This window comes from Schistosoma haematobium, chromosome ZW, assembly GCF_000699445.3.
Source record: "Schistosoma haematobium chromosome ZW, whole genome shotgun sequence".
NCBI classification, from domain to species: domain Eukaryota; kingdom Metazoa; phylum Platyhelminthes; class Trematoda; order Strigeidida; family Schistosomatidae; genus Schistosoma; species Schistosoma haematobium.
The window spans coordinates 41,704,667-41,718,722 of NC_067195.1; the positions used below are offsets into that span (position 1 = coordinate 41,704,667).

The 14,056-nt window shown below is 35.3% G+C and overlaps 1 protein-coding gene across 1 annotated transcript in view; it reads left to right on the forward strand.

Annotated features, from left to right (window-relative positions):
• Positions 1-14,056, forward strand: part of ERBB2_2 (Receptor tyrosine-protein kinase erbB-2) — a 75,287-nt gene that overhangs the window by 44,473 nt on the left and 16,758 nt on the right. Inside the window, exons 10-15 of the mRNA XM_051211422.1 lie at positions 976-1,111; positions 3,027-3,190; positions 4,473-4,622; positions 9,009-9,092; positions 12,607-12,950; positions 13,396-13,612. Coding sequence (XP_051071480.1) covers positions 976-1,111; positions 3,027-3,190; positions 4,473-4,622; positions 9,009-9,092; positions 12,607-12,950; positions 13,396-13,612 — 1,095 coding nt within the window. The remainder of the gene's footprint in view (positions 1-975; positions 1,112-3,026; positions 3,191-4,472; positions 4,623-9,008; positions 9,093-12,606; positions 12,951-13,395; positions 13,613-14,056) is intronic.

Genomic DNA, 14,056 nt, shown 5'->3' on the forward strand with positions numbered 1-14,056 from the left:
GTGTTTCTCGCTTATAAGAGCCAAACATTTTGTTTTTTCATCAGTGAGAGATCTTCAAAAAGCATGAAGAGTTTGATCGCTTAACTGTAAAAGAAAGATACGCTTTAAAACAACTGTAAATCCAAATTAATTACCGAAATGAATAGCCAAATTTAAGGTAAATGGATATAATTTAGTTATGTGAGACTATAATTCCATAAAATATTAAAATATAATAACCGAGTGCGTATCACTATATATAACGAAGTGTGTCTCATATGCCATGCTCTTTATGCATCGTTATATTTTGTTGTTTAACTATGATTATAGTTGAATTTACCTGTCTAATGTGCATCTATTCAAACTATAAAATTGCTCAGGCTAATGAAACTTATCACAGCCAGACTCAAAACTATGACACGTATCAAAACTTATTTCGAATGTTTCAAGAAATATCTGTTATCAGTATGGGGTTGTGGAGATTGTTGAGTTTCACAGAAACCATGAACAGATCAATGTTAGATCACCATTGATAACCTGGAAGCACTGGATGGCCGTTTCGTCCTAGTATGGTCTAAACTTTAAGCGCTCGCGCGTTAAGCCGTTGTTTTGATTCCCGCATGCGGGGTCGTCCATGCTCACTGCTGTATAGTCTCATACTAGGACGAAACGGCCATCCACTTCTTCCAAGTTTTTAATGATGGTCGGACATCCATCGGTACACAATCTCACTAAAATGTCAGTCAAATAAAGTGAGGCAATTAACGGTAATGCCGACTGAAATATTACTTTGTCTAATAGTTCTTTTCTATAACCCATTAGAATTCCATCCGTACTGACAATGAAGTCCATAAGCATTTGTTTATAAATATCAGTTTTGAATTTTGTTAGTATAATTTAAAGTTCATCTTTAAGAAATAATGACTATTATTGCACAATTTATATATAAATTCACGCATCTCGTTCATTAACGCATGTCTTCATTTTCCTATTAAGCCTGTAAAATCACTGATAAGGAAACGAAAAATGGACGTAAAATGAGTAATTTTGATTTAAGAAATTTAAATCAATTAGTTAACTGTACTATACTAGAAGGTAATTTGATCCTAACAAAAGAATCATTTAATCCAAGGTTGGTTATTGTCTTCTTGTGTTGATTTCATGTTATTTTATTTAAAAGAAATAAAACTGTCAGTGCTTATGTAGACCATTTGAAGGTACGTAGATGGGTGATCTAGACGATTATTGTGAACATAGATCCAGTCTAATTGCCGTAGTATTTTTTCTGTCTGACAAATTCTAAACAGTACTGTGAATACGTTAGTAACGTAGAATATAGGTGGAATTTCCTATTTATTTTAAAACGAAAATACTAGGCATATGTTTGTATTAGATTATAGTCGTGATAGTGGAAGAATACGATTAAATTTAACCAATAATCTTTCTACGTTTTAGACTAAACCTTAGTGAGCACTAAATTCGGTAGAACATTAAATCAGCTGAAGAAATGGGACACTGGTTTGGCTATTTTAGTCTAAAGATGCCTCATACTTGCCTCAGAAATGACCTAAAAGTAAATGAATTAATTCTAGTTAGAGCGTTTATGGAAAAATGGGAGTTTTTAGACAAAGAGATGGAGACAAACTATATGTTGGTGACATGAGCTACAGAACACAAATAAAAAATGACTTCAGGTTTTATTTTACGCCTACTGGTCGAAAAGTTACTATTTATTAAGCTCTACATTATCTCGCTGTTGATATCTAGAGCTGGATTTTAGCAAGTCTCTTATGACAAAAGTCCATCCTGATCCTTATTACGATTTTTAGCGTATATGGAATATGGCTACCATACTCGTTAAGCGAATTAAAGACAAGTTGAACTCTGTAGTTAAGTGGGCGATGCGTCAGGATTTAGAAAAATCAGTGTGGCTACTTACACCAGAATGTATGTACGTTCAACTACCGAGTTCTGAATGAAATAAAACGGATAACTTAGATTCCTAATAATAGCCACCCTCCGAATATACGAACGAAACTTTGTTCTGAAACTTGAAAGTTATTCTCAAACTGACCTTCGTGCAAATGCAAAGAAAATAGTGAAATTCTCTGATTATCAGCACCAACTAAACAGGTAATAATTTCAGTTACATAATTTTCTTAGGAAATTTGAAGTTCAAACATTTGTTCACTTCCACTGACTTTTCGTAGACGTGAAATATTTCATATACCAGTTTTTAAATGTAAATCTCTTCTGTTGTTTGCAAATTTTCATGCTCTCATAGGACTTAATTATAGTGCTTGATTAGAGTAATCGGAGCTTGGAACTACTACTACTACTACTGCAAATTTCTGTTCTCCATAAAACAAACTACGAAACTCCATGATGATTACTTCAAAGAAAACGATAACTCAAGTACCTGGTTACAATGCATCAAAAATAATTAGGCTTAAAACATTTAAGAAAAGTTTCTTATTTCTGCAAAGTTTAGGTAAAATAGATCATGTATTCTAATCATTTTGATCTCTTTTCTTAAACTGTTACACAGAAATATGTGATATTTTTAAATCTACAGAAATTTTCATACTTAATACAGTTCTGCATTCCAATGAATCGAAATATGTACACTTGCCTCGTTTAAATGATTAATACTATAGTTATAAGTTGTAAACAACTAAGGAGAATCCATGAAATAAATGAATCTATATTATTCTGGTACGAAATTTGTTCTTTCTTTATCCAAGTTTATAAATGAGAAAAATTATATGAAGAAGTGTTGAGTCTGAAATTACAATAAACGACTTATAATATTTAAGAATAACAAAATTTTTGAAATGGATTTTTTGCATTATACATCGCGATAAGTAGACTACTTTGAGAACCATAAATTTTGTCGTTAAATGTCTATAAATAGTATCAAATTGTACTGATTACTTATGGGTTTAGTTAATATACTTTGTGAACATGTTGGTAAGTGTTGAAAAGTTTGAAGCAGCAAATGGCTGTCATTATATTATTCCCAGATATTTCTTGTTTTATTTTCTTAGTTCTGATCTAACCGATCATATCCCAATCACAGATCACCGTCAATTATGGGCTTTACATTCATTAAGAGAAATAACTGGTTATATATATTTAGATTTGGAATTACTTGGCGATAGTCTGAAAAATCTTAGTTTTCTTGAAAATCTTGTGAAAGTCAGTGGTTATCGTAAGTTCATTTACATATTTCGTCTAAACATATTCCTTCAAAACATATATTTTATATGGTGGAGATTTGTAGCTCAGGTGGATGATTTTTGTGGAGTTCTCTGTGCTGGATGGTTTGTTCATAAAGCTTTCATTTATCTAATACCTAGTTTCTCTTAGAAATCGTCATAAATAGTGTCTAAAACCTTATTTTCTAAATCATTAGGTCATGTACGAACTATGGTTTGGCACAGATTTGTATCACTCTGTAACGTGTTAGCTTGGTTACATAATCCATAGCACCATTGTTTCAAGGATTCTGCCAATCTTTCAATATTTAACATCTCTATATGTAACTGCATACTTCGCTACCAAATGAACAAATAGTAAGATTCATTCGTACCTTAAGATGAGAAACTGTGTAGACATCGAGAAATGTACAACTGAAGAAGTCATCTAACAATTCCTTCCCGTACATTGAAGCACACCAAACCCAGGTGGAATTGTGGAGGTTTGGTGAATGGATTTTCTGATGGGTCAGAATCTAAAAACGGAACTTGATGTTGTGGACCAGACACTTTATAGAGGCTTTATGTTTCATGTACCACTTTATGATTGCTATTGCTTTTATTATGATTATTATGACTATCAGTCAAACGTAACATTCAGAAATATGAATCACACAATTAAACAGAATGCTTCGTTTACTATTTATCAAGGCAGAACAAGTAATCGCATCTTACGTTTTAGAAATTGGGTGGCCGATCTCAAAAGTACTTTTTTCAAACAATAATATTTGCAAAGATAACTGAATTTCATTGTTCGTCAATGTTCTCGTGAATTATCTCAAGTAGATAATAAAGTAAATTAGTCTTGCTGAGTTATACTACTCTTCACTATAAAAGTAGTGTTTTCTCGTTATACTTTCTTGTATGTGAAAAACGAAGAAAATTGTTTAAACCAAGGTTTCGCTACTTCATGCTTATAGGTTCATCAAAGTAATGATGGTTTTAGCTGTTCTTTCTCTCACTGTATGACATAAATTTCTATCAGTCATAAATATTATTTACCCAACACGCAGATTTCCAAGCTATTCAATATGAACTCGGTTTGGACACATAATCGTATGTCTTCGTTTTAAGAAGTTTGGTAAAGTGTTTATTACAGACATGGCAACCGTATAGTGAGGATAAAAACTCCCAACACACACTCAACAAGCCCTTTAGGATTTCGTTTATCAGTCTAATAAGTAAATTATATAGATGCACGAACTTTTCTACCTCTCTGTTCTATTTATATTCCAGTACCTTCTGCACGAGTGAGTATAATGATTATAAACAGTAAGGCGCATTTTCCTGGATTAAGAAGCCTTCGACAGGTTCCACATGGAAGAGTTATATTTCACCAAAACCCCAACTTGTGTTATTTATCCTCACTGCCTTGGACTAATTCAGGTAAATTTGGACCATGGGTTTTTATGGTTTCATGGCATTAATTAGCTTTAAGAAATGGTTAGGAATAAGTTTGCTTACATATAGGAATAATATATTGCGTCGTTAAATCATGAAAACCATTAACGAGAGGTTATTTTGGTAATGATCAGTGATAATTGATAACTTTCCTTAAGATATCAATTAGTCACTTTTATCACTATTCAACGTAAATAATTAATTGAATGGGTTGTACTATTAATTTCTGAAACCCACCTACCTCGAAGAAAGGCTGATTATCACAGCTTTTTACATTTGCGAAACCCTTTTAAGTATTTCTGGTTTATTATATTGTTTCTTGAAAATGATTAAGTTTTCATTTCACTTATTTGGATTAATCAAACTAAAGACGAATAAGTTAGCAACTTAACAATTGTCGATACCACAAAATCCTTTGGTTCAAATTAATATTACAGATTGAAACTAAACTGGAATCATATGATCATATGAGCATCCTGAAATCATCATCTTTTTCACAGAATTACATTCATAAATAGGTTTAATAAAATTGGCAAGTCATAATGTATCCATAGTTCATATTTTTAAGAATTTAGTGTTTCCTTTTGTTTATGAATATTTTTATGGTCTAAGATTAAGGAATTAGAATGGTTTACATAATTTAATTAGACTGAATGATCTTTAGAAATAATACTGGTATATGACCTAGTTATTTTATGCGTACATTCCGCTTGATATTCAGTCAGTCAGTCAACTACAGCGTAGGACCAGGCATATATATACATCCGTCCAAGCTGTCATAGCTCATTAACACAACAAGATGGACACCGTATTCATAGGAATAGTTAAGTCAATGGTGGTAGCATATAAAAGAAAGACTGCATATAAGGATATAGTACAAGAAGAAAGATTTAGTATGTAGAAAGAAATGAAGCGATTTTAATCTCTTAGTTTAAGGGAAGACAGAGAGTGTATGCACCTACGCCATGTCACCCAGAGTCTCCAACCATTGGTTATGATAGTCACGTGGACCCCAACCACGTAGTCTGCATCTACCAACATGGCTCAGATCAGATGATAGTGTCTTCAAGCACTGGTGCCACGTTTTGGTTTGACTAACTTTCTTCCAACCATCCCCAACACCGGTTAGCATTGCATGTCTTGGTAATCGGTGTTCAGGCATACGCAAGACGTGGCCCAATCATCTCAGTCGATGAAGATTCACACTCTCATCAACTGATTTACCATCATTCCCTAATACCCTGTGTCTAACTTCACTGTTACTTACCCAGTGATCCCAGCATATACGAGCAATTTTTCTAAGGCATCTGTGGTCAAATACTAGTAGTTTACGAGTGTCATCTACTCTTAATGGCCATGTTTTGCTGCCGTAAATTAAAACAGAACGGACTGCCGCGCAGTATACTCGTCCTTTTATTGATAGACGGATATCTCGCCTTCGCCATAGGTGATATAAGTTGGTAAAAGCCAAACGCGCTTTTCGAACCCGTGTTGAGATTTCGTCAGACAACAACCCATTAGGGCTGATCAGACTTCCAAGATAAGTGAATTTGTTAACACGTTCGACTACTTCACTCCCTATCCTGAGTTCAGATGCTGAAGCAGGCCAGTTCTGAAGCAACAACTTGCATTTAGAGGGAGAGAGGCGCATTCTAAACATTCTGGCATTGTTGCTCAGTACTACTAAAAGATTTTGCATTTTATCAGCGTCTTCACCAAACAGGACTATGTCATTTGCGTATTTAAAGTCTCTAAGTGGACCTCCTGAAAGGAGATCAATGCCTGAGAATTCAGTCAACGAGAACGTTATTTTCATCAGTAGGTCTATGATGAAGTTAAACAAAAATGGAGAAAGTGGACAGCCTTGACGGACACCAATTAAGGTTGCAAAATCAGATGACAATTCACCATAATCTCTCACTCGACTAGTAGTGTTCGAGTAAAGAGCCTTCACAAGGTTTATGTACTTCTGAGGTACGCTTTTCAATGAAAGACACTGCCACAGAATCTCGCGGTCTACCGAGCCAAATGCTGCTTTTAAGTAAAGAGAGACCACCATTGTCGGACGCCGATAAGTATTCCTATGTTCTAGAACCTGACGAATGGTGAATATGTGGTCGGTGCTAGACAATGTCTCTCCTTATGCTTAAAATTTGTGTTTACTAAAATTAAACGATTGTCTGAGCATAGTTGCAGCAGACGATCACCATTATCTATTCGCGGTGCCGGAATACCAAAATACCCACATAAATGCCTTTCTGTTTGGTTTAAGCAACCTACTTGGGCATTAAAGTCGCCTGCTACGAGTAGTGTGTCTGAACGTTTAGCTTTCTGAAGAAGTTCAGAGAGCTTTCTGTAAAATTCATTTTTCACTTCATCTGAGCTGCAGTCAGTGGGGGCGTAGGCAGAAACGACAAAAAGATAACGACGTGTGTCCCTGTCCTTTCGAGTTCTTAGGGAGCCGTTTAGCCGAACAGCACATAAACGACTGTTAACGGGAATCCATTTTAAAAGTGCTTGTTCTGCCCTCATGCTTAGTGCTATGCTTACACCTGCCAGTTCACAAGAACTGGCCATCGGGTCGCCAGATACATGTAGGGTGTGTCTCGTCGGCTCTCCGTCTTCCCGAGGTGAGGTCAAGTGAATTACCACACTAGGATTCTGTATTCGTGTTTCGGAGACACAGCATACATCAATGGTACGAGATTCTAGGGTTTTAGTCAAGGAGGCCTGGTGAATGGTTTGGCATAGAGTGCGTACGTTGAAGGCTCCAATGTGTAGTTTGGAGCGAGGTTTCAGTAGACCTGGGACAGTGTTTCGCTCACTAGAATCGTTGGCTAGGTGGGCATTTTTAGGGTCGACCTTTTCTAACCCCACCCCTCCTTGTGGGATTTGTTGGATTTGTTGCTTTTAGTCTTACCGCCCTTCTATCGACCTGTCTGCTATGGTAGGACCTAGAGGAACGTTTGTTCCAGCCAGTATAGCTCGGTTGCTTCGTCACGATAGGCAAGTCCGACCACCACATCAAGGTAGCAACGACGCTCGGGAGCTTGATATTGACCTGGAGCAACACGTTTTACAGCATGCCGACTTAGATTTATATTGCAAGTAAAGTATATTCAAATAACATTAAACAAGAGGATTTGGGGATTCGTAGGTTTCACCAGGATTAGCATTTGTGGTACTTTATCCTCAGAGTTTCTGATAAATATAAGTTGAATTTTCAAAATCACTTGAGTACTAAACGTACAAAACCTGTCTATCTCCAACCTATCTTAGGAAATCTCTGCCGTAGATCTCTTAACATAAATACCATTACACTCAGCTATTAAATTGGTGCTTACTTGATGAGGTCATGACTTATATTAACGATCAAATATCACTTACATTTATGTAATAATCTTTGTTGAGTATATTTACAGCTAAAATAAAAGGCTCACACAATATGAGTTAGGTATACATGATAATAATACGAGACGGGATTATTATCATTATTGTATGGGTTAAATTATATTCTAGAAGTGAGTCAATAAGAATGGAGAAAATTATTTCCGTGTTTTTAAGCCAAATTCACGAAGGAGTGAACTATCTTACATCACAAAAAGTGTTGAATAAAATAACTCTGTATAGGGCTCAGAATGTTTAAAAATTAAAAGAACAATCTTATTATAATATAGTCAAAATGACAATGCTCAACTGTCAGATGCTCACCTTTTTCTATTTATATCTTAAATATGACTTAAAAACTGAATTCGTTCTTACAGTAAAACGCCAAATAAATCAAAATATTAATGGTGAATCGAATAATAGGTGAGCTGCAAACTAGCGATGGTAAATTGGCTAACGAATTTCATGCATGGCTTACGCATATAATTATCTTATAACTTCATCTCCTTTACTCTTTAACGAGATAAGTAACATTAATTTTGTTGGCGATGGTGAGGTTTCTATGGAAATAGTCATGGATATGAGAAGGATATAAAAAATGATATATTCGCAACCTGATTGATGAAATAATGTCTTGAATCACTAATAAACCTCTTCAAACCAATTACTAGACTGTGACAAATTTCATTACTTCTGTTGTAAAGTATTGTTGATATATACAGACTCTGTTCAGTGGCTGAAAACGGGTTCAAAATGTCGAAATCATCTTAACTTTTTTATTTGCTCCTCCCCGTATTATAGTATCACCATTATATTTAACAAAAAAGATTTAAAATTTCATGGTAACAAAACAAGTCAAACAAATTATCCAAAACCTCTATTCATAAAGTACTTTTAATTATTTTATGAAATACCTGAACTTGAAATTGCATGTAATCTAATTTTACTGCACTCATTCTAACGTTCATATTTCTTCCTTTTTAGCACACTCAAGTGTCTTTAGCACACTGAATCAAACAAATTCGATGGAAATTACTGTTATTGATGGTCCAAGTGACAACTATTGTGGTAAGATCATTTTGATACGAATAAATTATGCCTCACATTCATTGTCCTTGTGATTAACACAATTTGATTTTTAAAATTTTATGTTCACATTTGTTAAATTTGTTATGACTGATTCGTTGAATTATTACGTTAAAACTTATTGTATGCGTCATGTTACGTAAATTTAGAAAAAAACCCAGAGAATACTGTCAAATGCCAACTTCCTTGACATATGAAATCTTTGCTTTTCTGACTTGAAGATTGTATTTGTGTAATAACTAAATAATCTTTGTCGGTTCAGGATGGGTGGTTCAAGATATTACAGGTGACTAAACTTCTTGAGACCCTTTGTAAGACCCTTACTCAATTGAATTATTAGTCACTGAGACATTTAGTTCTAACCACATATACATTGTGTCATAGTCCATAACGTATTGAGAGGCAGTCTATTATCCTGCAAATTAAATGTTTCAGTAAGTTCAAGGAACAGGATTCAAACATTAATGGGAAAAGATTTTTGCATTCCCTATATATATATATATATATATATATATATATATATATATATAATCATAGTTTGTGTGGACCATGGCACTCTTTTTAGTCATTGATAATATAACTAAATCAAACTAAGAAGCAGTTACCTATTAGTTTGCAAACTTTAATAATCTAACTGAATTTCCCGATTTACAAGGTGGATAATTAAAACGTAAAGTTGTTATTTCTGAAGATACATTACTAAAAAATATAAATGTAATCAACTATTGATTCTAACAAATTATTAATTTATTACTTCAGTTTAATATGATCAAGTTTTAGTGTTATTGATTGTTGATGAGTGTCCAAATTATGCGCACTGATGGTGTGGGGAAAACTTAGTAAATGAAGTTACGGACATTTAAAATGCACTTATCTCTTCGGTTACCATGTATCTATGTTTATTATTATCATTTATTTGGGCTTATAAACATTAGTTTAAGGGTGCACCAATAAGAATGCGGTTGTTAAGGGATAGAGAATGAAGGTTGAGTATAATAAAAGAGCGACAATGAACATAAATTGGTTTATAGGAGTGATATAATATTAACAATAATGGAAGAAGCAGTTCAGTTGGGAAAAATGCAACCAGAGAGAATTCTTTCATTTAAAGAAATGACTCGCACTTTTGTGAAGAAAGTCACAGCAGGATCGCCACTTCTATTCTGAGCCATTTATGATAACGTCTCTAACCACTGTCCTGGACTATCTCTAGGACCCCAACCAGGGAGTGGTAAAAGACCAAAACATCCCAGTCATGTACAGCTTTCTTTCATTCGTAGGACATGCCCAAGCCACCAAAGTCGGTGTTTCAAGATGGTGCCCGAACACATGTTTTCGAACCTCCTCATTACTAGCATGGTGTTGTCACTCGATGTCAGCAATCCTTCAGAGACAATGGTGATCAAACACAGAGTCGTCCGACATCAACTCAGAGAGGCTAGGCTTCACAAGCATATAGCAAAACTACTTTCACCTACGCGTTGTAAATCCGAACTTTTACAGCCAGGCTAACATAACAAAGGCGCCAAACATGACCTAGATTGGCATAAGACACTCTGGCTTTTACTATAGATGAATTGATCTCATTACTCATGTCACCACCAGCACTTACACAACTACCCATATACACGGACTTCTCAACTACTTCTAACTGCTCACTACCAAGAGTGAGTGTAGGCATCGAGTCCTGTTAGTCTTGCCAGAGTACTGTGGACTTGGAAGGTGCAAATCAAATGCCATAACTACGGACACTGATTGGCAACTGACTAAGTGTGGATTGGATAGTTTGGGTATCATCGCACAGTAAGACAATGTCATCAGGATACTCAAGGTCAGAAAGTTTTTCTCCACTCAACAGATCCTCACCACCATTACCTACATCCATCAAAGCTGTTTCTAGAACGTCATTGATGGCAAAGTTGAAGAGGAATTGTGAAAATGTGAGACCCGGCTTAACCCCACTACTTGAATGGGACAGTGGATGGGGGTGGTCGTATGTTTTCATTCTGCATGACGTGTTAGCATATAGAGCCTTCAATATGTTAACAGACTTCTCAAGCACATTCTTTTTCAATAGACAATCCTAGAAACAATTCTATCTAATGAATCAAAGCAGGACTTGATCTTAAGAAACACAACGATTTTTAGCTTTCAATAAGTATGGAAGTCTTATAACATTTAGAGGAGGGTGAAGATATCATCAAAGCGCCATCAACCAGACAGAGAAAACAAACTTGCCCCTCGCGAGTCAGTCTTCCAGGGTTTTGAACAATCTGCGAAATATGGCAGAGGCTAATATTTTGGACGCGATCAGAAGTAGACTTATACCCTGATAATTGTTGCAAAAATGACGTGAACTCTTTTTAGAGTTAGAGATAACTACTGACTGATTTCACGAGGTTGGAACACTCTCTAATTGCCAGATATTTGTAACCAACTCAGTCAGCTCCTTAATCAGAAGGTCAGCTCCATTAATAAGAAATCTCGGTGTTAAGTCATCTAGACCTAGTGACTTGTGGCGCTTCAAGTGTTGGGGCTCCTTGCGGACTTCCGTCACGTTACGTGCATCAGTTGTCATCAGCCATAGAGAGCAGGGCAGTCTGATCGATTTCGCCGGGGCAACATGCTAATTGAACTGCTCCTAGAAAAACTCGAAACATCGACCAAGACATCGGTAGACGTTAGTGATTGTCATCCCAATGGCTTCACAGATTGTTTCATTCATACCAGACATCTTTCTGCCAGTGAGCCGGATGAGTTGACAGAGCTTCCGGAAGCGGCTGCTGTTTCTAACTCGTTAGCACGTCGCAACCACCAGGCTTCTCCGTCCTTACGCTAGCTTTGCACAATTTCATTACGTCACAAGCTTCGTTTATAATCAAACTCGCGGTCACCCGGAGTTTATGTTCATTCTATGTAACTCTTGTAGTGTACTATTCTGTAAGGAATATATTAAAATCTCGTAAGGCAGAGAAGGATTCAAGAGGTTGCTGTTACAAATAAATTTTGGTTGAAATCAAGTAAAACATCATACACATTTGGTTGAGTTGCGTTGGTCATATTTTATTCATTATCGGCTAGATACACCGAAACCATCATGAGACATTTCACAGGAAAAAGAACGTATACATTACACTAAGTCACATTTACAGCATTAAATGTAAAAACCAACTGGGTTATTTAACTGCTTGTGGATGAAAAACAATTAGATTGATTTTTAATCATCAACCTGATGATAAACGTCTTAACTACTGACTAAAATTTATGTTAAAATTTTCTGTCGTTATTCCATTACAGGCTTTTGTATCTTGGGCACGATATATAGGTAGATTTTGATTTCAAAACACAGACAGAAATCTATGGATCTCTTTTAATTTAAACTGAGCTTGTTATTCCTATAGTGCTTCTACTTTCTCATTGTAAACCAGAAATTTGGTTTTACTATTACAGATTAAGTAAGACATTGAATGTTACCTTACGTTTGTTGTTATTATAGAATCTCTTAACTACGTGTGTCATCCTGCATGCAAGAAGGAGTATGGATGCTGGGGACCAGGACCAGATCAGTGTGTTCGCTGCTCATATCGTAGAGCGGGATTATATACATGCGTTCAATCATGTAGTAACTTAACAGGATATATGTCTGAACAATGGGAAAAACAACTCCAAATGTCTAACAAGAAGAATGACTATTTTGGCAATTCTCTGACTAAAAATTTTCACCTAAATTACCATACAGCAGAAACTGAGTATGTTTGTGTCCCGTGTCATCCAGAGTGCGGCAAATCCTGTACAGGACCTGGTGCTCATGAGTGTATTGGATCATGTAAAACAGCTTGGGTAAGTTTAACACAACAGTTACCCATACCGAAAATTTCTCCATCTTCTTTTGATCACCACACTGTAAATATATTAAGATTACAATAAAAAATTCTATTTTTGTTGTTACTTGGCTGCTTAACTGTGGGGAGAGACTATTTTTGTTAACTGAATTGTGGACTGGAGATAGTTCTGGATAACCATACAGGAGCCTATCAGTTTATTCACTTAATTGAAATAAGTGGAGCCAACAAATGATATAAATGAGATTACTTAATATACTTCGTTTGGTTTTTATTTTTGAAATACTGAATTTATTTAAGATGGCATATGATAGTCATTTCCTTTACACTTTCATCATTATCAAAATTAGGATTGATTTGAGACAGACTTAACCCGGAATTCGTTTTAAGCACTGACAGTACTATCTTTTTAAACTTTTATTTTCCAATAAAAACATCTTCAGTCAGAAGGTCAGTGTGTTTCAGAATGTCATTCAAACACTTATCTAAATATGGACAGAAGAATTTGTGAGCCATGTCAGACACATTGTCATCAACGTCAGTTAACAAAACAGCCGGTATGCACTGGTCCTGGTCGTCATCCAGGAAAAGGAGGGTGTAATAAATGCGAGAAATTTGTTGTACAGTCACATTTCAATCAGATGAATACGGAAATATCAGGTTAGTTTAATTTATACTAGATAGTTTTTTTACCTAATATTTCTGAACAATATGCATCAGAGTTAATGATATTTTGTCCGCTAAATGAACATTCATCCCAATAGCTTTTAGAGCGTTTGGGCCTATGTCATGAACCAATACTAGTTGATAACCATTTGAAAGAATAACATGTGATACCGAATCTTAGTTATATTTCTCCTAATCCACTGATTTAACTTAAGACTGTTTCAAGCACTATCTGAAGCAGCATCTGAAGATAAGATTTATTAAATTCGAACCGTAATCATACCATAGATTATGCTTTTCTGTTCACAGCAATGAGAATTTAATATGCTAATTGCTAAACCACTCGAAAAGATTAGTACTTTTGTGGTGTGTGCTATTGATGTTGATAGATATAAGTAGTATGTATCATCAATCGAAAGTGAAGTACCTGGCAGCAAA